Here is a 27,805-nt window from a genome sequence, read left to right on the forward strand (position 1 = left end):
TACTTAATAGGTATGGCAGTTGGTTGGATACTATTTCGAACAAACTGCAAATTGCGTTTACATAAACTCACAGTAGCTACGGGATGGATATTAGCAATGTTAAATCTTTTTGTATTAATATTTGGACTTTATCGCGCACAACTATCTCGACTTATTGCTGCGGCGTACAGTTCGCTAAGTCATTCAGCGTGGGCACTATCACTAGCTTGGATCACAATAGCGTGTTCAACTGGATACGGAGGTTACATAAACACATTTTTATCTGCATCCTGGCTATATCCTTTTTCCAGAGTGACTTATTGTGCATACTTAGTGCACCCAATTGTCATACGATCAATGGCGCTAAATTCAGATGCACCACTGCACCTTGGCGGCGACACAATGGTAAAAAAATTATCAATATTTGAAAATATTTATATTAAGATCTTAAATTTTTATATTCCTTACAGGTTGTGATGTTTTTCGGATTAGTTGTAGCGTCATATCTACTTTCTTTTATTGTTTCGATATCATTTGAAGCGCCTGTTGTTACTATGCTGAAAATATTGTCTCCTAGTCGAAAGAAGCGTATCGCTTAACTTATTGCCTCAGAATACTCTTCGGAATAGGATTAATGTTCATTAAAACAAATTAAATTTTTTTTGTAAATAGATTTATTCGACTACTTAAATCATAATATTCTCTCATATGTATAATCGTGATAATCTTATAAGAACGAAATCTATTTATCAATCATTTTCATTTTTCACTTTAAAATTTTTTATAGCTTTACATTTCTCATTTAAATTCTCCGACAAATATTATATTATTAATAATTTATTCCAAAGGACACAAATGCTTGCTATTTGTGAATACGACTCATGTCATATGTACTAACTTCAATTTGATATAAATGCTTTAATTTATAAACACATTGTACATCTTTGTAAAATAAAACTTAAATAAATATTTAATTAATACATAATATAAGCAGATGATTGTTTCGAACGGGCTAAGTAAACGGAATACAGAGGTTATAACACAAAAGTTCACAATATTTTGTGATGAATTGTTAAAGAGACCTGACAAGAAAAAATATATAGAAATATAGAGCTATAAATATAAACTCTATATAAAGAAGATTATGTATTAGTAAACTCACTTAGATACAACACAGTCTTTTCTCAGATGAATACAAAAATAAAAATTTTAGTAACGTGTTGTTGTTGTAAATTTTAAAAAATTTACATTTTTATACTTTAAGAGGAAATATAACTATTATTGTTATTATGCATGTACATCCATGTTGAGATTTTTGGTATTTTTGAAGATGCAACAAATTCGAAATATGTTTTAAAATGTTACTGTGCATTGTGCTTCTGCTGCCCGTTGCTTCTGGAATTCGACAAAGCGACCGTTTAAACCCTATATTGTTCAGATATACAGAAAAACTTTGTATGAGTGAATTGTTTATTTTATAACTTTTAGGAAGACAGTTTCTATGTAAAATTAAATATGTCGGAGATATAAGCAATCAAAGATGAATTTTATGGAAAAAATCGTTATTTTCCAATCTTTGGGGCACCATTTCCACTTACCCAATTGAACTAAAATTTTACACAGATTATTTTTTTAGTAAAATGAACCGATCTGGGAGCTGCCGTCAACCAATTTTTCTAAAAAAAAATTGCCCATATACCTTAATGGCACCCCAATGTAGCACCTTCTTGTAAGCAGCGCATGAGGTCTCATGAGCCTCAGTTCGCACTCTTGCTCACGAGCGTGAGCTCTGAAATTGGGCTCGCTCGTGAGCGTGAGCCATCGTATGAAAAGACTCAAATGCACACTCTGCGCTCAATAGCTGTCTTCACTTGTCGGGACCAAATGCGCAATGATGACATTAGGCGGAACATGACTTCTTTTAAACTTCACTCATAACTTCGAAACTAAAACGCTTGACTGTAAGTTTAATGTAAACGTCTTGTATATCCTTTCATATTATTTGCTTATTTGCTTACTCCAGTGGGTTACTACTACAATAACAACAACTTGGAGCAAAATTTTTGTTTAAATAAAATTTGATTTATTTTTATATGGAAAGCTCCCAAATTACATTTATATTGTAGTAAGAATCACTTAATTCTTGACTAAGGACCATCATTTTACATATAAAAAAATAAAAACTGCATATCGAACTTGAAATAAATAGTTATGCATACATAGGATTCTTAAATCAGAAATATACCATATTAATAAATATTTTATCTTAAATAAAATAATAATTAAATATTGGAATGTACTTATTTATCTTTTTTTGTCTTTATGTCATCATTATTCAATGATACTTCAGTCTCAGTTGTGTTTTCAATACATATTTCGGAATCAATCCGATTTTTATCAACTGGATACAACCAACGTTGATAAAGATAAATTAGAAACACAACATCATCACGTAAACATGCAACCCGATGAGCAGTAGGCATAGTTATTATAAAAGCGAAGAAATCGTCTATGAAGGTATTGAATGCTTTATATGTGAACGCACGCCAAGGTAATGCAGCTACAGATTTCAATTTATAATTTATAAAAAGTTGGGGCAACATAAATAAAAACCCAAACGCATAAACTCCGTTCACAAGTGAATGCAGTGTCCACGAATACCAACTTTTATGTGGTTGATATAAAAGAGAGTATATTGCTCCCCCAATACACAGTGGATATAATAAATAACTTAAATACTTCATGCCTTCTTTATCAAATTCTTCGGTTTTTTTTTCGGCAGACCCTTCAACTGCACTGGACTTGTCTTCATATTGTTGCCTACTTATGCCTCTAAAATTTAAAATAATTTTAAATATTTTTTTACACTTCCACATTTCAAGTAATACTGAGGTGCCGGCTGGCAAAAGTACGAGAAGCGATGTTTTTTCATCTAGCAAATACAATAAAATAATTACTTGTGAAAATGCACGCCACAAAATAGTTCGTTTAGACAATCCTTCATAAGACTCCTTTTTCCGCCAAAAATGAACTTCATTTTTAAAAGCTAATATGTCGAAGAGCAGCTGAAATTAAGAAATGTTCACAAAATACATCGTTTTTCATTTCCATTTGCAAAACTTACATGTATACTTGCCACCAACATTGTACTACATAATAAATACATATTCGTATCAGAAAACATGTTTTTGACATCATCAATGTCACTTTTGGAAAGCCCAATTGATTGCATCATATTCATAGCATGTTCAAATATTAACAACAAACGTAATTTACCAATGCCAATGGGTTTGAAGTGAAAGGTAAGAGCAAATTCCGTCGTATTTTTAGTAACTTTAACCAGGTCTTTTTGATACGAATTAAAGAAATCAGTCTTCATTATCGGTAACACCTGCCGATTTCGATTAACATGTATTAAATTTGCCATCTCTGGCGCAACGTCTTTTGGTGATAAAGAAAATATGTCTGTAAGTAAGGCTACATGCACACTCGGCATAATATGAGTGATTGGTTTCAGCGATGAGTTAGCGTTGCCTTTAGCCAATTTTTCTGCTTTCACTGTGTGATCCTATTATTTGTTAATGAGATTAAATGTTAATAAAATTTTGAGGCAGTTGAGGTAAGTTTTAGCTTACTTGTTCACCAAGCAAATTAAATGCAGTTACTTGAGGTACCATATATTCAGTTATTCTCATGCTGTGAATAATTGTAGGACCATCCCTACGAAGAGATTTCCATTCCAAAGGTTCACCCTCCAAAGCTAATACAACCTTAACAAACAATAATTGTATAATCAGGGAAATTAAACATAAATAGAGAACATTTACTTGCATATAAAGTGTACCGTTTCGTCGAGTTTTGAGTGGAATGTCCAGGTTAAAATCATGATTAAATGGATGCCAATAATCAAAATTATTTGAGCTGAAAATTTTTGTTACTTCTGTTGAAATTGGATTTGAACTCGTTGATGTAAAAAGCGCTAATTGTAAGCGAGGCTTTCCCGACAAGAACGAGATGTAGCACGGCTCCTCAGAGCACTTAAGTTTAGTAAAAAGTTCGGACATCATCCAAATAGAATGGCAGATGAAAGCGATAAAAACACTGGCCACAATCGTACTTATTGATGGCATCATCATTTCTGCTTTACTCTTTTAATATAAATTATAAATGTTTACGGATTGTCTGCAACAGCAATTCACCGTTTTAGTTTTATTTATTTACTATACACTCAGCTGACGAAAGAGTTTACAGGCAACCAAAGAAAAATAGCTGACGTGAAGTCTATTTTGCTCTTCATTATGCGCAAAACCAAAGAATACATTTCAAAAAACGAAACTTCGAAATTCAACAAAATTTATTGAATTTCACTTGAGACAGAAATGTCAAACGAAAATAATTGAATTTTTTTATTGAAATGAATACGGAAAATTGTATTTGAAAATGAAGCAAATCATTTTCAAATGATGTTTACTTAAAGCCTGAAAATATACAATAGCTATCAAAAAACAGAAAAGCCATTTACTCTGAGTGTAATATTGGGTGTATTCGGAAGCTCTGAAGCAAAGAAGATAAAGAAAAGAAACTGAGAGGAAATTTTGAATAATGGTGCCTCTTTGTGTAATATCGCAAAGAAAATCTCTTTTACTTATTTACCATACCAGAATTGTCAAATATTAAAAACGGTGTGGCTTATAACTTAAATATTTACTACATTTGTGGTTGCATATTAGCATGTAGCCATTTCTTCTAATTAGAAGAAATAGTATAAATTATTGTTCTTGGAAAATCCATTGTATATATTAATACGATTATAATGAGTAAATATAGGCATGATTTTTTATATCAGTTTTACTTCAATTTACATAAAAGTTTTAAATGCGCTATATAAATCAAATATAAATGAAGAATTGGTAAACTAAAATCAATAGTAAATATAAAGTAGCTATTATTGATATATGTAAATATGTATATATAATTAGTCATGCAATTGTTTTAATAAAGTCAAAAAAATTGAATCGTATTTATTAAAATAAAAGTTTTTTTAATCATGTTGCACATATACGTACTATATTTATATGTATGCTGAGCATCTAATAGAAAAGTTAGTATGTGTTCATACATTTCGAGTATTAGGTTGCATTGTTTTAATATTTTGTTTTAAGAAGATTAATATTAATATAATTTTTTAAAATTCAAAAAAAGTTTGGTATATTGTAATACAATTTTTGCTTGTGCATCAAATTTTTTCAATATAGAAAATCGTAAAAATGTATATACTGTTTACTACTACATATTTTTTGTAGTTTTAAGCAATCCTTTCAGTAAGGTGAAATGTTTTTTGCATATGAAATTCAAGAAATTCTTAATTAGTTAATAACAACATTGTTTAGAATAAGGATCAATTTCATCGCATAGTGTTAGAAGAAATATTAAATATATAAGCATTTTCCGCATCACCTAAGAGGTATGCTTGCTGGCGTGTTACCGAGTTTTAGGTGTTCGGTTCCCCAATAGGCCTATCCACCAAAATATTTTATTTAACAAATATACAATTTTATGTAAATACAATTTAGAATAACTTAATATATACAAAATAATATTACTATTTTAAAAATATTTAATATTAAACCAAAAATAATAAGGAACTATTAAATTAAAGATAAATTATAAATAAATTTAATAAATTATAAAATTAAAACTGAAATATTTTTTGTTTAAGCAAAAAATCACTTAAAGAGTATGAACATTTTTGTGCTGTTTATAAGTGTTGAAAGCATAATTCTTTATATTTAAAATTCGACACTTTATTATCTCGATTGAAATATTTTAAAATGAAGTAAATTCTTACTTTAATGAAAAAAGATAGAAGAGTTTCAATTTTGCAATTAGAGCAACATATATAGGGATGAACGTTTTCTAATTTATTAAATAAATGTTGCGCTAAACCTAATTTATAGCAATTGCTATCGAACTGATCCGAAAATTGTGATTCTAATTTTTCAATATATGTATATATAATAACAACACTCAATCAAAGTATAATTAATAATATTAATTTCTCTTCAGGATTTTTCCTTTTTTATAATTATTAGTATATCATGGAAAAAATAAAAAATAAAAGCACAACTTAATTCGTAGTTTATTATACACACTAATTAGGCACACATCTAAGTTTCTAATGTGTTAATACATTTATGTTTTTATTTTATTCTACAACAATAAATTACCGTTATTTTTAATTAATAATATACCTTCGATAATCCTTTGGAAAAATATAGAGATGTTTGAAATTTAAACATCCAAGTACGCACTTCCGTTTCAATTGTAAATAAATTTTAATTAACTAATAATTCATATATTTTTCTGGAATAATTACCTTTTTTAATGCTTTTATAATTGAAAACAAATTCCGCCTTATTTTTCTTTTAGTAATGTGGAATTTGTGCACTTAATTGCAACTTTGGCGCATTTTCTCGTAACGGATTTTTAATGTCAAAAAACCAAAACAAACAACGAAATTTCTCAGAAACCTCTCTTACTTTAGCAAATATCGTGGTGAGTAGGGACCGGGTGGGCAAAGTAGCAGGGTCCGGATGGGGAAAATATTCACGCGCCATTATGTAGCATTAGGCTTTTTGTTATTGTACTGCGTAATATTTTCACCTCATTACACAAAATTTTTGAATATTTTTTGAATAATCCAGAAAAATTTATACACAATTTTTCGAGTAACTCTCAGTTTCTTTTCTTTATCTTCTTTGCTCTGAAGTATGGCAAAAAACAATTATAGCAATTCTGATAACTCCCAGGGAACAAATGGCCCTATTCCCTCCCTATTCCTAAAAACACAATTCTCTTATTCTGAATTGCTTGGGACACAGCAGTTTTTGGAACAAAAAGAGTTTCCAATTTGTTTTGTTAAATTTTGGCAAAATTTAAGCGTGAATGAGATTAATTGGATCACATTCTATATGATCCATTATATAGAATGTAAACGCTATATCACGCACCGACTGATTGAACCTTTAAGCAAGTAACTTGTTTTTTACTGGACACCTATAATAAAATATATATAAAATTTCTAATTAAAAATATACAAAAATATTTGATAATATATGAAGAAAATGTGATTAAAAGGCACTGTGAATTTCTTATCTTGTTAGCTGTAAAGTTGTTTATGATTTTTATTGCCTTGAATTTTGCGCACATGCGTAACACTTGTTAATCGTTCAAACATAATATTTAACAAATTGCAACCGTGGTGCCAAAATGTCAGTTAAAGACTTAATCAAGTAACTTGTGGTGTTTTGCCCCACTTCAGAGCAGCTGAATAAACCTAATATACACATTTTTTATAAATTACGCATAACTTATTTAATTTACTCAAATTCATTTTCGCTTTCTGATTTATTTAAGCCAAAGAAACACCAATAAAGCTCCAATATAAAAAATTAACAGTCATTCTTTAAAAAAAATTAAACACAATTATATGCAAAGGCAGAAATTTTTGAAGCAGAAAAAGTCTACGGATATTTCTTAATATTTTCATTTACCGTTAATTTAAATTCGCTTGCAAGCATAAACATGTCATCAAATGATATTTTATTATTAGTTGACTTCCTAAAGAGTCTAGAAATTAATCATTTAATAATATTTTTTTATTTAAGCAATAAATTTTTCCATCGGGGGAGGCTGTAACCCCTACAGATCGCGTCGCAGGTGGCGAATAGCGAAAGCCTCCCAGTAATGGGTAGTAGGAGGGAAATGAAATACTTCCCGCGGACCAATCAGCCAGGAGATGGTAAACTTCGTAATAAACCCCCACTGTAAGCTTTCCGAAGGTAGTATCGATAAAAGGTTGCGGACGGTGCTGGGGAATGGCAGCTGGTTTCTCAGTATCATGTATAGGCAGGAGTTGAAACAACTGTTATGGTTATACATGAATTAGCAGATAGCGCAGTGGTATCCATATGTGCACAGCGATGGAAGGTAACGGAAAATCACCACTAATATTTTTCAAGGTTAACATGAATCAATTATTTAAGATGGCTGAGAATCAAAACAACGGCCCCGACCACGGGCGCCCCTTAAATGGAGCAGGGGTGCTAAGAATCTGCCGTTCAGCTAAGATGTGATTCAGTAATAATAAATCTTATAAAATTGGCACTTGGAATGCAGGAGTATGTTCGAAAGCTGTAAAATTATTAATACAATACGGGAAATGCAGAAACATGAAATTGGTATTTGGGGAGAAAGTGAAATGAGATAGCCAGACTACGGAAGCTGTACTGTAGACAATTATGACGTATACTACAGTGGCGATGATAATTATAGCAAAAGGACTCAAAAATATGGTAACAAATGTCGTGTATCATTCCGCTCGTATAATAATGGTGCAAATGAAGGGATGGCCAGTAAATGTATATATAATTCATATTTACGCACCCACATGTGAAGCTCCTGATGATGAAATTGAAATATTTTACGAAGGAATTCAATCATTGATAAGAAGTACAAAGTCAAGAGATGTTCTGATGGTTATGGGTGACTTTAATGTCAAAATAGGCCAAGATACGGACGATGCTATTGTTAGCAAATTTAGCCTAGGTGAAAGAAATGAAAGAGGTGATCGTTTGGCTGGATTCTGCAGAAGTAATAAGTTGATTATTTCCAATGCATTCTTTAAACTGCCAAAACGAAGATTTTATACCTGGAAGTCACCAGCCGATACAGCAAACAGGGTCATTCGTGAAAGATATAAGAACTCAATAAAATTCGCAAAAACCTTCACCTCTGATCCATCTGATCACAACTTGCTCGCTGTAAAAAGAAACATTAAATTCAATGTTTATTTTCTCAGCTCAACCGAGGAGTAAACTCAATGTACAGAAATTAAAAAGCTCAGATTTGAGTATGCGAGTTGAAAATGAAATAGGGTTATTAAGTTTACAACCCGATGACATGTCCATTGAAGAAATATCTATGACAATTAAAAACTCAATTATGGAAGTAGCAAATAATGAAGTGGGCGTGGTCAGATGTAGAAGGAAAGAAATGTGGATGACAGATGAAATTCTGGCATTAATGGACCAAAGAAGTCAGTATAAAAATAAAGATATTCGCAAATATAAAGATATACGCAGATATATACGTGTTCTTATTAGAAAAGCAAAAGAAGAGTTTCACAAAAAAGAATGTGAGGAGATAGAGGGGTATCAAAGGAGATACGATGTATTTATCTTACACAAGAAAATTAGAAATATGACGACATCTAATAGAAGAAAGAGAAGCATTTATAAATGCAACGAAGAGAAATACATAACAGAAAAAGACGAAACACTTCGAATGTGGGAAAACTATATCCAATATCTATTTGCGAGCAATCGATCATGCGTGACACCCGGTCTAAGAGCTGATTCAGGTCCACATATAACCTTGGATGAATTTCAAAAAGCAATTGATGGTACAAAAATAGAAAAAACGGTAGGTTTTGATCAAATACCAATAGAATTGGTGAAGTTATTCAAAGATAATGGCGTACGTAGTTTAACAATATTTTTTAATAAAACTTTAAATACAGGACAGATACCAAATGATTGGCTTCAATCTACGTTTACTACGATTCCAAAGAAGCTACACCAAAAACATGTGCAGATTTTAGAACAGTCAGCTTAATGAGTCAAGTGTTATAGATATTCCTTCGAATTATACATAATAGAATTTATCCAAAACTCCAAGAACAAATGAGTGATACTCAGTTTGGTTTTCGCAAAGGGCTTGGTACTAGAGAAGCCTTGTATGGAATACGAGTGCTAATAGAACGCTGTCGTGACTTTTTATGTTTTATTGATTTCGAAAAAGCTTTCGACACTGTCAAACCTGGCAAACTCATAGAAATTCTGAAGCACTGCAGATTAGATGAAAAGGATATCCGAATAATAGCAAACTTACACTGGAAACAATGTGCATCACCGGTGTAATAAGAACAACTCCGATGGCAGCTCTAGAAGCTATACTAAACTTACCCCCAATTGATATCTTTGCCGAGAATATGGCGGCAAAAACAGCCGAACGGCTACGCATCACTGCGCAACTTACTCGAAGATCTTTCGGGCATAACGTTGTAAATCAGAACGCCACTCTTGATTCGGATTATATGATCCCGGTCATGTACACCGGAGCAACAATAAAAACTGTGATCGAAAACGAAAGATGGAAAAAAGGGGTGGTGCCAAAATGCAACACCATAAATGTTTTCACAGACGATTCAAAGATGGAAGTGGGAGTAGGAGCTGGCATCTATTGTGCGGAATTGAGCATAAGAATGCCGTTTAAACTTCCCAACTACTGCAGTGTCTTTCAAGCAGAAGTGTTTGCTGTTAAGAAAGTGGCGGAGCTTGTTTGTAGGGATGAAACGAGAAACTTCTGCATAAATTTCTATGTGGATAGTCAAGCAGCCATTAAGGCGATCAAATCTTACTGGTCATCATCCAAAAATGTTCTAGAATGCAAGGAAGCTATAGCAAGACTAGCCTGCAACCGCAGACTTTGTATGTACTGGATTCCTGGTCATAAAGGCATAGAGGGAAATGAGACAATTGATGCTATTGCTAAAAATGGCGCAAAACTTTCAGAGGAACAAACGAGCGAAGTACTCAGACCTCTGAAACAAATACATAAACTTCTGGACAAGCACATGATAAGGAGAGCAAAGGTAAGGTGACGGAACTTATCCACCTGTAGAACAGCTAGAATTATGTGTAAACACATATACGAAGAAAAATATACCAAGAATGTTATATCGTTTAACCGAAGGAACTGTAGAACATTAATTGGTGTGTTGACAGGTCACTATTTGGTTGCATCACATGCCCGAAAACTAAACCTAATTCACAACGATGCTTGCAGGAAATGCAATGAACCGGATACAAAGGAAACTCTAGAGCATCTGATGTGTAATTGCCCGGCTCTTTCGAGAACTCGACAAAAATACTTCGGGGCTTTTAGTTTTGCAGGACTGGAGTACATACCTGAGGTTTCTGTTGGACTCTTAATAAATTTTGCTAATGAAACGCGCATCCTAGGTGATGCATACAATCGCTAAAACAAGACTCTGATCTGGTATCGCAATGGACCTTAGTGGTCTACGCGTGGCCTTTTTGGCCTGCCAGCATAATCTAATCTAATCTACACTGGAAACAGTACGCAAATGTTTGCATTGAGAATTACTTCACGCAAGAAGTAGAAATAAAGCGCGGGGTGCATTCTGTCACCATTACTGTTCAATATATACTCGGAGACTGTTTTCAAAGAAGCACTACGTGATGCGACAGATGGAATTATGGTTAACGGGGTACTTATAAACAATTTGAGGTACGCCGATGATACAGTGCTTATTGCTGACTCAATAGAGTGCTTACAGAACCTTTTAGACGCTGTTGCATTAAACTGCAGAGAATACAGCTTAAAATTAAATTGCAGTAAAACCCAATATATGGTGGTAAGCAAGCGACCCAATTCTGGAGGAAGATTAACAGTATTTGGTTCATCCACAAAAAGAATTGAAAACACCTTGCGTTTTCAATTTTTTATCAATATGAAAAACTTGCTGTGCACACGAGAGCTGTCATTAGCGCTCAGAATAAGAATGCTGCGATGCTATATATTCTCTATACTCCTCTACGGGACAGGAGCCTGGACGCTGTCTGTTGCATCAATGAATAAACTCGACACTTTTGAAATATGGTGATATCGACGTATGCTGAAAATAAGCTGGACAGAAAAAATTACAAAAACAGTGGTACTTCGGCGTGATAAATAGACAGAAATATTAGAGATAGTAAAAGAGGTTAGAGTTTTTTGGTCATATTCTGAGGCATCCGGAAAAGTATGGACTACTGAAATTAATCATTTAATGCAGAATTAAACGCAGACGTGGCCCTGGAAGACGAAAAATATCATGGCTAAAGAATTTACGTCAATGGTTTAATAAAAGTACAAGATCACTTTTTCGAGAGGCTGTAGATAAAGTCCAAATAGCAATCATGTTAGCCAACGTTCGAAGCGGACAAGGCACCTAAAAGAAGAAGAATAAATTTTTACAATATAAAATAAAAGACGTGAAATTAGTTTTAGTGAGCGACAAATAACTGTTAAATTGTGGAAAGATGACGTAAATCAAAGAAAAATTGCTGAAGATATTGGTCGTCAATATTCATTTGTGTAGAGAATTACAAATAACTTCAAAGAGACGAGTACTTACGTTTCTAAACCTCGCACTACCCGCCCCTCAATTCTGTCAAATAGAGAAAGACGTAGCATAATCAACCAGGTGAATGTAAATCCTAGAGTAACAGCCTTCAAACTAGTTGAACATATTACAAAAATACTTGAAAACCAAATATGTTCTGATACTGTAGGGAAAATTTTAAAGAAATGCATGTATTATACCCTGATTGCAGGAAAGAAGTCATACATATCCAGATATAATAGAATAAAATGATTAAGCTTTGCAAGAAAGCATATAAATAAACCTATAAAGTTCTGAAAATGAGTTATTTTCTCCGATGAGAGTTAATTTTGCGTATTTGGAATCAAAGTTAGAAAACTTATATGGACAAAGCCTATGATACAGCCTATGATAAACAAAACTCAATTGCAACAGTAAAACGTGGTGGTGAAGGCGTAATGATTTAGGGGTGTATAGCAAGTAATGGTGCTGTCAGACTTAAATTTGTACAAGATACAATGGAGAAATATGGGTATCTAAATATTCTAAAAACAAATTTAAAAGAAAATGCCAGAATGTTAGGACTCGAGGCAATCTTTTTGTTTCAGCAGGACAACGACTCTAAGCATACCTACAGCAGTAATCGTGCGGATTTAGATGCTGTAATATGCTGTCATGCAACTTCAAACACTACCAGAATCACCAGACCTTAGTAGTATAGAACATCTGTGGTTTTATTTGGAAAATAAGTTTCGCCAGCATATGTTTTCCAGCAAGGATATGGTAAGAAACGTTATTAAATGCAGAGGTTATCCCACAGGCTATTAAATTTAAGATTTCTCTGAATTTTAATTGTTTTAATATAAATATTAAGAAATATCCGTTGACTTTTTCTGCTTAAAAAATTGTTGGTTTTGCATATAATTGTGTTTAATTTTTTTTTAAAGAACGACTGTTAATTTTTTATATTGGAATTTTATTGTTCTTTCTTTGGTTAAAATAAATCAGAAAATAAAAATGAATTTGAGTAAATTAAATAAGTTATGCGTAATTTATGAAACATTTTGTGAATATCCGTTTACTTTTTTTGCTATGTGTATAGATGTTATGCATATATCAATGTTTGCATAATATCAACAATATGCCCAGAGTTTTTTCGTGTTCCGAGTGATTACCACAAGTACCTCCATAATAGAAGCTCGTCTGCATTGCGGTTGTCGAAAAATCCGTATAATCGAGAACCCAGTGTAGACGAATGTTAAATTCCGTCGAAATTTCGTTTTGAAATGTGTATCACTCAAAAAGCATCCTGTAATGTAAATTGGACTAATCTCAAGGACTTTAAAGCAGCTTGACTGTCTAATAGTATGTACTATTATATATTATCCACTATCTACTTTTATCTACTATTATCTATTTGTACAAATTTTCCCCTTACGTAAATATAATAAAATAAAATACTTTTACTCATCTTTCATTGATAAATCGAGCGAATAAATTTTTTAATAATAGCAGCGACATCCACATACACAGCCAGTGCAAGACAAGGTCAATGAGATTCACCCAAATTTCGGAGAGCATACCGAGCTTACAACCGTGCCAACAACAACCACAGAACTTTACATACAATCTGGATACGAAACACTCTTTAAACTAGGTTTGAAAGCATTTGTATATATAGACGATATTATAGTCTATGGATATAGATCAGAACATCATAATAAAAACCTTATACAAATATTCGAGAAATTAAGACTATATGATTTAAAACTTAATACGAGGGAAAAAATATTGCTATTTTAAATCTGAAGGAATTTAATTCGGACATTTAATTACACAAAATAGATCAGTTAGTCGGTTTGAGTCTGTCCCTAAATTTATTCCATGAATTCGCTTTCTCAATTGCATTTCAGTATTAATTTAGATGGAGGACTTCAAGCTAACCTTGTGCCATCACGTTATCGTTTTTATGATATCATTATTACCTATTAGGTAATGATCCAGTAATAAAGACTTGGAGTCAACATCAATAAATTTATTACAGGTTCATCTACATAATTCATTTATTACATGTTTTGCTTATTATTGTCTAACATAATCTTATAACTGAGAATAAATGTATATTTTTATTAAAATTATAATAACCATACATAAAAAAATAACTCTTGCAATTAGATTTCATTATAATCTTGTCATTGTACACTACTTTAATAAAGAAAGAAGACTACAAATATCTAGTTTTTCTTATCCCTATGGGGTAGGGGTTAGATTATTCTCGCGGTTAGACATGCCAGTCGTAAGAGGCAACTTAAATCCAGCCAAGCATCTGACTTAGTGTGGCTTAAAAGGTCACAAAAACCTTGAGAAGCTCCTAAGCTTAACCGAGTAGACGCTGACTTTAAGCAAGCGGGACATCTAAGTACGTAGAGAGTTGTTACGCAGCTGTGCACCATCGAGAATACAGGCATTTGCACGCTCCTAAGAGAAGGCAGTTGCATCAACAATGGAGTCCTTTCGTATGTAATGAACACACCATGGTAGGTACGAAAGAGGAAAGATGCTTGACAAACTTAGTCTACATAAAAACAGGTACTGAAAAATAATTATAAATACCGGGTTTCTACACCCATTAGAATTGACGCAGCTGATTGTCTCCCTACTTTGCAAAGACATTCATTGGGATCGTTATAAATGACTGTACAATCGAAAACTGATAGCAGCGAGAAATTTGGACCCAAATAAACAAGAATACTCGAGACAAATCGACATATCGACAAACTGAAAACCAAAACTGAAAAAAAGCGACACTCACCTGGACGACTACAAAAAGTCCGCTGATTATCTAAAAGAGGTGTTCCAACCAAATCCTGCAACAGGAGATTATGACTTTCCCACTCAGCATCTACATGCACCATCTATTGATATGCATATCACGGCCAATAATCTTGTTCAAATAATCACAAACAAGTTAGATTGCAAAAAGGCATCGGGATATGATAACATCTTACCTATTACGATAAAAAACCTACCCCTTTTGGGCATAAATTTTATCACAAGACTTTTTAATGCCATTATTAAATTTGGCTTTTATCCAACAGAGTGAAAAACATCCATGATTATTATGATTCATAAATCAGGTAAATATCCCATGCTTGCCGCTTCATACAGGCCAATAAGCTTACTGCCATGCCTTTCTAAACTCTTTGAAAGAGCACTGTTTTTAAAGCTAAAACCGTTCCTTGACGTTCAAAACTTAATATCCTCCCACCAGTTTGGTTTTAGTGAAAAACATGGAACTATTGAGCAAGTGTATCGTATAACGAACGAAATAAGACACGCATTTGAGCTCAGAAAATATTGTTCCGCGGTATTTCTCGATGTAAAACAAGCCTTTGAGAAAGTATGGCATAATGGGCTCCTATATAAGATACGCTGTTCATTACCTTCAAATGTCCACTCAGTTTTAGAATCGGATCTACATAACAGAAGCTTTTAAGTTAAATGTAAATCATTACTTCTAAAATTTTCCAATAGATGCTAGTACTTCACACATCTGATATCCCAATAAGTAGCTCAGTCGTCACCACAACGTTTGATTATGATACGGCAATTTTATGTCGAAACAAAAACGTTGTGTTAGCTGCAAACCAACTTCAATCTCATTTATTTCGGGTGGAGAAATGGTTGTCAAAATAGCGAATTAAAATTAATGAACTAATATGTAGACACGTCATTTTTACCTTAAATTGGAGTACATCTTCAACAATTTTACTAAATAACATTCCCATACCACAAGCAGATAATATAACGTACTTAGGTGTTCACCTAGACAGATGACTAACTTGACGCAAACATATTGAAGTCACCAAAAAAATTCTTATGAAGCTCCAAGCCTCTAAGTTGCATTAGCTTGTTAGTAACAGATCCTCCCTATGCCTAAGAAATGTCGCACATCTATCCACTACTTCCCGCCTAAAAAGAGCTGACCGTCCAGCCATTATTTAACATTCAATAGCTTTAAGTAAAAACCGCACCTTTCTTTTTAGTAATCTGATAAAGTTGAACTGCTTTCTTAATAAACCACCAAACATTCACTCCAATGAAATTTAACCCATTGATCTAAGTGAGGTTCGTGATATAAGGTTTACTGATTTTATTTTATTTTATACTATGTATAGCAAAAACTAAAATTTGTAGTATTATGTAATAAGTGGTATTTCCAAGAAGTTATATCAAACTTCCAACACGCACATGCACGCGTTGGATGATATATTTTGTATTTATTAATGGTAAACTGCCGAGCACTTAAACTCGTAGTTTGCCTTAATAATCAAATTTGTAATAAAAAGATCAACTCCAAAATTCTTATTTGTATTTTATGTGTTTATTTATTTCTTTATTTATTTCCAGGTAGTTTGGACAATTTGTTGTTAAATGTGCTATTTTTTACCAGTTGTTACTCGTCTGACCGTTCAACCAAAAAAGAGGAAGTCTTTTAGCTTGAACCCAACACAGAAGCTGCTCTCATGTCCCTAATCAAGCTTAAAGCTTACTTCATTCTCCTTTTGTTGCCAAACAGCTGATTAATAGTGTTTGACAACGTTAAGAAGATAAAGTCTTTTATGTAGCTATTACGACCAAGATTTTACCTTACGGAGATTTAACATCCTCCCCCGCGTTGAATTATTTGAATAATTTGAATAATTTAACTAAAAGTGCGATAAAATGCATGCCTGCAATTGATATGGCATAACTGCACCTTAATTTTAAATAAACAAGTTGATCTAGGTCATGAGAGCTTGCTTCTGTGTTGTTTTTTTTGCTTGTTTACATCTTAAATTGCACATGATTTTCAACTGTCAAAATTGTAAAAAGCATTGTTAACATTTTTTGTTATTAAGTTTATAAGAACAATTAAAAGTTTCATATGTGAATTTTAATAATTTCAATTAGTTACAATTAATTTATTGGTTATTAATTCAAAATTTTGAATGTATTTATAAAATTTAAATTTAAATTTAAAAGTGAATTTAAGCCATATTAAATATTACGTTGATGAATCATAGACTGAAGTACATCGCTGGACGCCTCATCAGATAACTGTGTACTTATATTATTTAAAAATTTTACATCATGTTTTGTCTTCCCCAGATTTTTGGTGTGAGATCAGCAGTTGCTCGATCGTTTGGATACCTTCGAATTGCGTCCGAAATGATTGATACTACTAACCGATGAATTTGGTACCTGTATAGGCCTTTTTGATGCTGTCAGTTGTTGCCTTGTTGCTTCTTTTGGTTGTATTGGTGGTATCTTGTCATCTTCACTGTCGTTGGTTTCAGAAAAAAGTGGAGCCAAATTATGTATGGCACGTCTCACAATACCTGATGCTGTTTTAACATCGACCACACGTACCATTCCGTCAGTACCCTTATGTATATTGGTTACTCGACCCAATGCCCACTGAAGAGGAGGTAAATTTCCATCCTTCATGATGACTAAAGTGTTTTCTTGCAAATTTTTGCATTCTTCTCGCCATTTACGTCGGTATTGTAGCTCATTTAGATATTCAGAGTTCCACCGTCTCCAGAATTCATGTTTTATGTGGGACACCAATTTCCACCTCGTTAGTAATGATGTCTTTAAATTTGTTGTGGTTGTACTTGCTGGTGCTGTAAGAGCTTCACCAATTAGAAAGTGGCCTGGCGTAAGTGCTTCAAAGTCATTTGGATCATTCGACATTGGAGTAATCGGTCTTGAATTTAAAATCGCCTCTATTTCAATAACAACTGTTTCTAACTCTTCGTACGTTAAGGATTCTGTGGCAACGCTGCGCACAAGTAAATGTTTCGCCGACTTCACTGCTGCTTCCCAGAGTCCTCCGAAGTGAGGCGTACGAGGAGGAATGAAGTTAAATTTAATACCTTTTTTGCTGCACGCTCTTTCAATTACTTCTCCTGATTTTTTTGAGTAAATTATTTCTACTAGTTCATTCAGTTTGTTATTGGCTCCAACAAAATTAGTTGCATTGTCACAAAATAGATTTTGGCAAAGCCCACGCCTCGCAACAAAACGTTTAACTGATCCAATAAATGCGTCGGTAGTTAGGTCACTTACCAGCTCCAAATGTACTGCCTTGGTGCCAAAACAACAGAAAACAGCAATATATGCCTTGTGCGGCCGCTTTCCTCTTACTTTGTAGTGTACCCAAATTGGTCCACAAAAATCGACTCCCGTGTTAAGAAATGGTCTACTTGGATGGATTCGAGCTTGTGGAAGATTTCCCATAATTTGATTGAAAGTTACAGGTCTACACCTTGTACAACGAATACAGTGTTGCACGATGGACCGTGCCATTACCTTCCCCTTGATCGGCCAAAATTTTTGCCGTGTCGCTGCCAATAATGCTTGGCCACCGCAATGCATGTTTTCTTCGTGAATTTTCTTCATTAATAGCTTAACTATGCAGTCATTGTATGGGAGGAGCATTTGATGTTTAGCATTATATGTTAGATTTGATGCGTCTAATCTTCCTCCGACCCGAACGATATCATATTTATCTAAAAACGGAGTCAATGCAGCTAACGAGCTAGATGCTTTCACCAGTTTGCGATGCTTTAAATCAATTACCTCTTCCTTGAATTCAGTAGCCTGAATGCATTTCACGATGTACCTAAGTGATTCTTCTAACTCTTCCGGATGTAATTCATTGGTATGATTATTAAATTGAAGTCGCTTACTACGCCTTATGAACCGTAGCACATAACCAACAATGTGAAGCAATGTGTTAAAAGAATTTCTGTGGTTTACCTTGTATATCCATTCAGTATCATCTTCGGTTGCTGTTAGCATCACTTTCTGCGAAGTTTTTTTTAACTCGGCGTTGTCTGGCTGATTGCATAGGGCCTTATTAAATTCTTCTGGCCACATATCTTCACGACCATGTAGAAACATAGGACCATAGAACCATAAATTATGAGTTTGCAATTGAGATGGTTTGATGCCGCGTGATAAGGCATCTGCTGGATTTAGTCTTGAACTTACATGTCGCCACTGACTTGGTGCGGATAAGTCTTGAATTGCCGCAGTCCTGTTTGCTACAAATTGTTGATGTTTTGCTGGCAATGAATTAATCCAGTAGAGTACAATTTCAGAATCAGTCCAGTAATATGATTCTGTCTTATGATTTAAATCGCCCTTTACCCTATTCATTAATGTGGCTCCTAGAAGAGCAGCGCACAATTCTAAGCGTGGAATGGTTTGCTTTTTGAGTGGGGCGACCCGAGATTTAGAGCATAGCAGTCGATTGATCAAGCGTCCATCTTTCAGTGTTGCTCGAATGTATATAGCTGCTCCATAAGCCTTTTCGGAAGCGTCACAAAATGCATGGAGTTGCACCGATGAAGCAATCTGCTGTCCAAAAATATGCCTATCTATCTGAAAATGGTGCAATGACCTTAACTCGTCACAGAAATTAATCCATCTGGTATGTACTTCACTCGGCACAGCTTCGTCCCATGATAAGTTGAGTTGCCACAGATCTTGAATTAGTATTTTTGCTGTTACTAACACTGGACCCAAAATACCCAGGGGATCGAATATTTTTGCTAAACTAGAAGTTATCGATCTTTTTGTTATTCGCTTAGATGGGGTTAAATCAATCCTTATGCTGAATTTGTCACGCTTTGGTTGCCACGATAATCCTAATGTTTTGACTGATGCTTGGTCTTCATTGCTGAAATCTAAATCGACCTCTTGGTCCTCTTTTGCTATGTCTTGAAGCAGCAAAGGATTATTAGCACACCATTTTCGCAATTTGAAACCAGCTGATTCCAATAAATCGTGAAGTTGACGTTGTATTTCTAAAGCTGTGTCAAGACTATCTGATCCACTAAGACAATCGTCCACATAAAAATCATTTATAATTGCCAAGGCTCCAAGCGGGTATTTAGTTGATTTGTCTTTTGCTAGTTGCTGCAAACACTTCGTAGCCAGATATGGCGCTGACCTTGTGCCATAAGTTACTGTATTTAATTGGTAAAACTGCAATGGGTCGTTAGGCGATCTTCTCCACGCAATGATTTGGTATTTTCTATCATTTGGATGTATAAGGATTTGTCTATACATCTTTTCAATATCTGTGCAAAATGCAAATCTGGGGCATCTGAAACGAAGTAAAATGGAAAACAATTCACTCTGAATTTTTGGGCCTGTTAACAATATGTCATTTAATGATAACCCGTTGTTGGTCTTGCACGATGCATCAAACACTACTCTCAATTTTGTTGAACTACTGGTAGGTCGAATTACACAATGATGTGGGATCAAATAATGTGATGTGATGTCCTCGATATGAATTTTGCTCATGTGGGCCAACTTTTCGTACTCATCCATAAATTCTACATACTGCTTCCAGACTGCTTCATCTTTGCTTAATCTTCTTTCTAGGGCATAAAATCGGTTTATCGCTGTGTTTTGAGACTCTCCGAGAATTGATGGATTTTGTTGAAACGGTAATCTCACAATAAATCGACCATGGTTGGTTTTTTGTACATTGTTTATAAAATGTGATTCGCACAACTCTTCTTGCTGAGTTACGTTTTTGTTTGTAGGTGATGCTTCATCGAGTTGCCAAAATTTCTCTATCACCTTTTCTATTTGTTCTTCATCGTCCGAGCAAATGCCGCATGTTTGCATCTGCACACCTAAATTGTTGTCAGTTATTTTTCCTATCACAATCCAGCCCAGTAACGTATTTTGCAATATTGGAAGATTATTGCCAATTTTAATCTGTCCGATCGACAGCAGTTCATGTGAAAATTCTGCCCCCAGTAAGAGATCAATATTACCCTTTTGGTGAAAGCAAGGATCAGCCAACTTAATATTGCTCGGTATGTCCCAATTTGAAATGTCGAGCTGCATGCTTGGTTGATCAGACACGATACTTGGTAACACGTACGCTTCCACTCTTGCGGCATATTCATTGATTTTGGAACTAAAACCCAAATTTACTCGCCTTTGAGCATTTTGTTTCCTTTGTCCAATACCTTCGATGCATGCGGATACATTCATTGGATTTTCTCCTAGTTTTTTGATGAGTCTTTCCGTTACAAGATTTACTTGTGAACCGGAGTCTAATAATGCTCTACATTCAACCTTGATGCCTTTATTGCTTTGTATTATTACGCGTGCTGTTCCCAATACAACATAACCCTTGTTGTAATTGTTATAATTGGAGATCAGGCTTATTGACTTACTCGAATTTGTTATTTTATTTGGGTTAGTGCATGTTGCATCTTCCAGATGTAAAAGAGAATTGTGTTTTTTATTGCATATTTTACAATTGCCTGACGAGCATTCTCTTGCAAAATGGCCAAACTTTAAACAATTAATGCACAACCGCATTTGTTTAACTAACTGAAGTCTTTTAGTGGGAAGTTCTTGTATGAATGACTTGCACGTGTACAATGGGTGACGGTCATTCTTGCATGCCGGACATAGTTTTTCGTAATTTGATCCTTCGTTTGTTGCAGCAACTACTCTCGATGTGTTTAAGACCTTTACGTTGAATCCTCTGGCAAAAGCCTCCAGTGACAGAAATCGGCTTTCAATAAACTGTAGAAGTTCTTCGAACGACACGAGTGAACGATTATCCTTTAGAGATTGTTCAAATGCTGTTTGAGTTCCTCTATCTAATTTCTTTAAAGTGAGGTGCACCAATATTGCATCCCATTCTTCTATTAGAATACCCTGTGCCTTTAAGCCCAAAATGCACTCCTTAGTGACATCATGCAGCGACTTCAAACCTGATGAAGTCTCCGCAGTTAAAGACGATTGGCTTAACAACTTGTTGAGTAACGCTGTAATGAGTAGACGTTTATTGTCGTATCGAGATCTTAAAATTTGCCATGCTGTGGCATAATTTTCTGTTGAAGCTGGCAAATGTTTGATTAGATTTTTCGGTTCACCGCTTAAATTGGTGGTTAAATAAAACATTTTTTGCATTGGTTTAAATGGTTGCTCGTCAATGAGCTGTAAAAACAAATCGCGAAATTGTACCCACATTAATGGGTTTCCGTCAAAACTTGGAAGCGTAATTTGTGGCAATTTTACTGATTGCAATGTTACTGTATTTTCTGAGATACCATCACTAGAATTTAACAATTTTAGCCTTGATTTTATTAACATCAATTTATTGTGTAGTTTTGTTTCTATTTCAAAAAACACATCCCAACTGTAGTCCCTTACCGTGTCTGCAGTGGTGGAGTTCCATATTATATCATTGTTTTGTTCTAACTTGCTGAGATAATTTTCCAGCTGTGCCTGACTTGTCCTGTAAGCCACTTCTTGTTGTGGTTCTTCAAATGTTGATTCTATTTCCTTCATGGTCTTTTCAATGACGCGAATCAGCGCCCTTTGATTCCGTAACGGTTTTGTCACGTTTTTGTCTTCGGTCGACACCGGCTTGTTCCCTTCTTGTTTCTTATCTCCTTCAATGGTTGCCATTTTTTACGTGAAAAATTAATACCTGTATGAAATTAACAGTTGGTATCAGATGAATTTTGACTGAATATAATTGATCACGTGTCTTAATGCAATCACGTTATGTGTACATGCACCAAATTCTTAGCTGCCGTAGATTACGCACCAAGTGATGATCCTGTTAATGCTGCAATCACGTCGGGGTCACCAAAATGATAAGAACGCGTTTGTTCTTATTAATTTCCAAGAAGTTATATCAAACTTCCAACACGCACATGCACGCGTTGGATGATATATTTTGTATTTATTAATGGTAAACTGCCGAGCACTTAAACTCGTAGTTTGCCTTAATAATCAAATTTGTAATAAAAAGATCAACTCCAAAATTCTTATTTGTATTTTATGTGTTTATTTATTTCTTTATTTATTTCCAGGTAGTTTGGACAATTTGTTGTTAAATGTGCTATTTTTTACCAGTTGTTACTCGTCTGACCGTTCAACCAAAAAAGAGGAAGTCTTTTAGCTTGAACCCAACACAGAAGCTGCTCTCATGTCCCTAATCAAGCTTAAAGCTTACTTCATTCTCCTTTTGTTGCCAAACAGCTGATTAATAGTGTTTGACAACGTTAAGAAGATGAAGTCTTTTATGTAGCTATTACGACCAAGATTTTACCTTACGGAGATTTAACAATTTTAGAACTTATTATTGGTCTCATTCTAAGAGAAGATACAATAAATAAATGTATAAGTATTTAAAAAAAAAAAAATATTTTGTTTAAGCAGTTATCCTTATATAAGTTAACAACGCAAACATTTAAGAGCTTTAGATTTGCAAGTAGTCAGCAAATAGTTAATTTTTTTAATAAATATTATTATACCCGTTTTATTATACTAATTGTAAAATATTAATAATAAAATATAATATGTAATCGACTTCTAGACACTACGTCAGCATAAGATCATGTTTCTTTATTATTATTTTTTGCTAACATTATTTTTTGATGTAATGAAAACATTTTTAAGCGTCTTAATTATAGGTATATTTAGATAATAGCTAATACTTTTTAATTTTTTTGTTTTTCTATAAGAAAATAATTGTAAACAACTGTTTAAATATTTTTAAAAATTAAAAAATTAAAAATCTTTGCCAGCAAAAATTTTTCTTATTGATCACGCACCTGTGTAGACTGTATTATAATCCTTCATTTTTTTTTTTGTTTTTTTGTTATAATGAATGGATATCCCTTTTATATGAGATTTTTGTTGTATTTCACAAATACGCAAATATGATGCAAACATTTCACAGTTTTAGTATTAATATTAATATTTAATGGGCTCGAACACTAGTTGTTCGTGTTCATTGATGGACTATTATATCATACCTATATGTTATATAGTTATCGAGGATTTCTTTCACAAAAACTCATGATATTTACCACGTAAAAAGTCTTGAGATCATATATATCAATAGTATGATATCTATTAATATAACCCGACGTGTCATTGAAAGCTAAGTCCTTGTACTATGACAATATGTCTACCACGCGAAGGAAATATGCCCACAGTTCTATCTCCAATGCTAACCAACTTTTGAAGTTTTAATTACTTTTCAGTGACACTCGTCACTAAAATTAAGTCAAATAAGAATAAAATTGAGGTTTTTTTTTCATCTGCTTCGGTTATGATTTCCATCGCTCATTTACTCCTGTCTTCAAACAAAACGAAAAAAAAATATTTTTTTATTCTAAGCTTATCATAATATATGTGCATCAGTTAAATTAAAATTAAAAATTGATATTTTGAATTATGCTAGTGTGTTTTGTAGTTAACATGAATGGTCAGTCAAGTGTGAAGTCAAAAGTCACGTTAGATAAATATAATTACAATTATACAACAGGTTTTTTTTTCTTAACAGAAATTGTAATACAAGACTATATTACAGATCTGAAAGAAAGAAAATGTACTCGATAACTAAAAATAAAACTTTCAAAAATGTTTTTTCCAAAATAAGGAAATTCTACTTTTACCGGAAACAATAATTTAACACACAATAGCATATACAGGAAAATATGCTGATGTAAAAATAATGATAGAAACATAAAAATATGGCCGAGTACGCAAGCTAAAATATAGAATCGGGATCGTGTAAAACGAGGTCATATTACAGCAAAGATGCTTAATTAGGGGAATGAAGAATATGATCACAAAAAAGGCCCACTCGGATCTTAAAAAACTACAATAGATATGTATCTGTGTGAAACTACTAGCACATGACCTTTCTTAGTGGCAAGCCATAGGCAAGCGACAAATAAACATGCAAAGTTCAGCGGGGAATAGTATGAATACCAGAGACCGAAAATTGTTTCAAGGGCATATGCAGCTGAAAAACGGCCTTCGAAGGCAAAACCAGCTTAAGTATAAAGTAAAGCTCCTCTGCTATAAGCAGCTCATTCGCTCCTACTCTCGTATGCCTTCTCCATTTTCTCTGCAATCACCTCCACCTAAATGGAAAGTATCAGAACTTCCCCGTCATCATTTTCTGAAACAAAGTTAATCTCACTCTCGTTGACGAGTTTTTTTTTACACTCTCCTGAAGGTATTGCATCTGGCTGTATAACCTTCCCCGACATCTACATCTTCAGTATTCTCCCTGCCTATGTCCTGCAAGTCATTCGCTTCAAACCTCCAACCCCTCGTCCTATTCTTCGATGAGCGGGATTCTTATGCCCCCATCACCCCACTCTGAAACCGTGACTTTCCTGACCCTGTTCAAAAAGTATATCATTAACCAACCCTCCTCGCACCACATATACCACAGAAAAATATTTTATTGAGGTTATAAGCACAAGTTACTAAAATGTTATAGTACCCAACATGCACAGGTACACAGATGTGCTCAATATCAGTTCACTCAATTAGTTTCTGTCAGACAAACACTAACTAATTCAAAACCATTTAAGGAAAGAAAAACACTGTTTATGTTATGATCAAACCACAAATGACATGCACCTTGAAGTTTTCAAAAACACTTTAAACATAATCTATAATTTAAGGCCAGAAAATCTTCTTGCACTAAAATGAACTATATTAGCAATACACCGTGAACTTAACCATTTTTATTATTTCTACCTCAATTCCATCAAGCCTGAGTGGTTTTCTTGTAAATGTCAGAAGTGTGATTTTAGCTGGATTTATACCCAGTTCTACTTTGTTGCATTAGTTTTTTGTTAGTTCTAGTCCGTATTGGACTCTGTCGCATAGAGTATGTTTAAATTTTCCTCTACCTGTTACGATTACTTCATCTACATAGCCTTACACTGCTAGTCCATTATTTCCTAGCTTATGAGTTAGTTCATCTACTAATATACTTCACATAAATGCTGAGAGTACCTCTCCCTATGGACATCCTCGTATGTTATGCATCGTTATGAGCCCCGTACTAGTGTTTATTTCTACTTTCGTGGTCCGGAGCATGTTGCTCATCCACCGTACCAGAGTAGAGTTAATACCTGTGTTTATAGCTTTATGAAAAGTGTTGTTAAAGGTGCCTTCCATATCTAGAAAGGCATATATTGCTATATTCTTCTTTTCTATACTATCCCCTAGCATGTTTGGCAACTCAAACAGCGCGGTTTCAGTAGATCTTCCCGTTCTGTAGGAATATTGGCAGGGATGTGATGGAGTAATTACAAGGACTGGTGTTCTAACGAAGTTATCTACAACTTTTTCTAGTGTTTTTAGCACAAAAGGTGTGAGGCATTTTGTATGAAGTGGATCCTTCTTACCTGTTTTTGATATGTACCCAAACGCAATGCTAGCCCTAGTTAACAGGTATTTTAGTACGTGTTGAATTCGTGCCGGAAGTATACCATCTGTGCCAGATGATTAGGATGGTTTAAAGGTTTTCGCCGTCCATTTAATCCTGGCGGTTGTACATATTTCCTTGGTAATAACCTAGGCTTCTCTACTCGGTCTACGAAAATCTTCCTGGTTGATGTTATCAATTTCTTGTTCACTACGCTCGAGGATCGTGGAAAATGAGTCTCTAAAAATTGTTGGATCCTTTCTTCATATCCTATAAAAAGTTTGCTATCTTTTTTCAGACAGATTGAGGATAATGTTTTCTTTGTGTAGTATATTCTATGCTATTACAGATCTTCCAGGAGCTTTAACTTTTTGCCCTCCATATTTCCTTATTATAGAGAGTGAGACTGCTTCTATACTTGGTCCAGCACCCATTGCCTTGGATTGGTTAGGTAGCCTTGTAAGGATGGAAATTTTGTAAAAATTTCCAACCTACATAAATTTAGTAACACCACCACTTTGAACAAAATACGTGAAGTAATCTGTAATTAGGAGAAAACATTTTAATAATGCATGTTATCGCACGCTCTCACTTTGTAGGGTTAAGTATAAAACATAAAGTTATTTTGTAAGAGAAAATATAGAGAATAAGTTAGAATTTAAATTATGATCTGAGCAAGCTTTGAGTGAAAAGCTTTATTTGTAAGCTCAGATTATTTGAATATAAAAGTAGGAGCATTGCTCACTTAGATTAGATTCATGTACGGTTATGATACGATTAAATGTAAATGCTATTGATTAAATAAAATATTTTTTAAAATATAACCGGACTTATAATCTCATTAATTGGCGCCCGAGCAGGGACCTTGGAAAAAAAAGTGTTACACGGAAAGTGATCGGAAGTGATTTGAATAAAACATTTGGTGAACTATTAAAGTGTATTACAAAGTTGGTGAAAATTTAAAAGTAACCAAGAAGTATTAAATCACAAAAAAGCCAAATTCAATAATACAGAATCGCGCGGTCACAAACACTAATTTCAAGACATTAAAATAATTTAATAAGAAAGTGACTTTCAATAATCAGCCGCTTCGAATAAATTATTTATCTGCTGCCAACTGGAGCTGAAGAAAAGGATTCCTGGACAGCAAAGAACCCAACTATCAACAATCAAGTATCCTCATCATCAGGAGAAACGTGAGTTAGGTTTAACAAAAAATAATTTTTGTATGAATAAAATCAAATTATTGTTATTATTTTTGAATTGCCATCGTGAAGAAAAAACGCACATTTTTTTTTTTTTTTTTTTTTTTT

At 33.8% G+C, this 27,805-nt stretch overlaps 3 protein-coding genes across 3 annotated transcripts; 1 reads left to right on the forward strand and 2 right to left on the reverse strand.

The window, feature by feature from the left end:
- Positions 1–8: 8 nt before the first annotated feature.
- LOC119663695 (nose resistant to fluoxetine protein 6-like) lies at positions 9–1,474 on the forward strand. Its single transcript, XM_038073304.1, has 2 exons — positions 9–384; positions 450–1,474. The coding sequence occupies exons 1-2, from the start codon at positions 13–15 to the stop codon at positions 576–578; spliced, it is 501 nt and encodes a 166-aa protein (XP_037929232.1). The 5' UTR covers positions 9–12; the 3' UTR covers positions 579–1,474.
- Positions 1,475–1,630: 156 nt separating this feature from the next.
- Positions 1,631–4,359, reverse strand: LOC119672190 (cleft lip and palate transmembrane protein 1-like protein). The gene is made up of 4 exons (XM_038083182.1): positions 3,807–4,359; positions 3,615–3,749; positions 3,104–3,547; positions 1,631–3,044 (listed from the first exon to the last, which is right to left on the reverse strand). Exons 1-4 carry the CDS (start codon positions 4,113–4,115, stop codon positions 2,280–2,282), a joined length of 1,653 nt encoding a protein of 550 aa, XP_037939110.1. The 5' UTR covers positions 4,116–4,359; the 3' UTR covers positions 1,631–2,279.
- A 7,597-nt stretch (positions 4,360–11,956) lies between these two features.
- LOC119667353 lies at positions 11,957–22,711 on the reverse strand. Its single transcript, XM_038076643.1, has 3 exons — positions 22,503–22,711; positions 17,438–22,355; positions 11,957–12,055 (listed from the first exon to the last, which is right to left on the reverse strand). The coding sequence occupies exons 1-3, from the start codon at positions 22,709–22,711 to the stop codon at positions 11,957–11,959; spliced, it is 5,226 nt and encodes a 1,741-aa protein (XP_037932571.1).
- Positions 22,712–27,805: the final 5,094 nt, after the last annotated feature.

Source organism: Teleopsis dalmanni, chromosome 1 (assembly GCF_002237135.1).
Source record: "Teleopsis dalmanni isolate 2A chromosome 1, ASM223713v2, whole genome shotgun sequence".
Taxonomy (NCBI): Eukaryota; Metazoa; Arthropoda; class Insecta; order Diptera; family Diopsidae; genus Teleopsis; species Teleopsis dalmanni.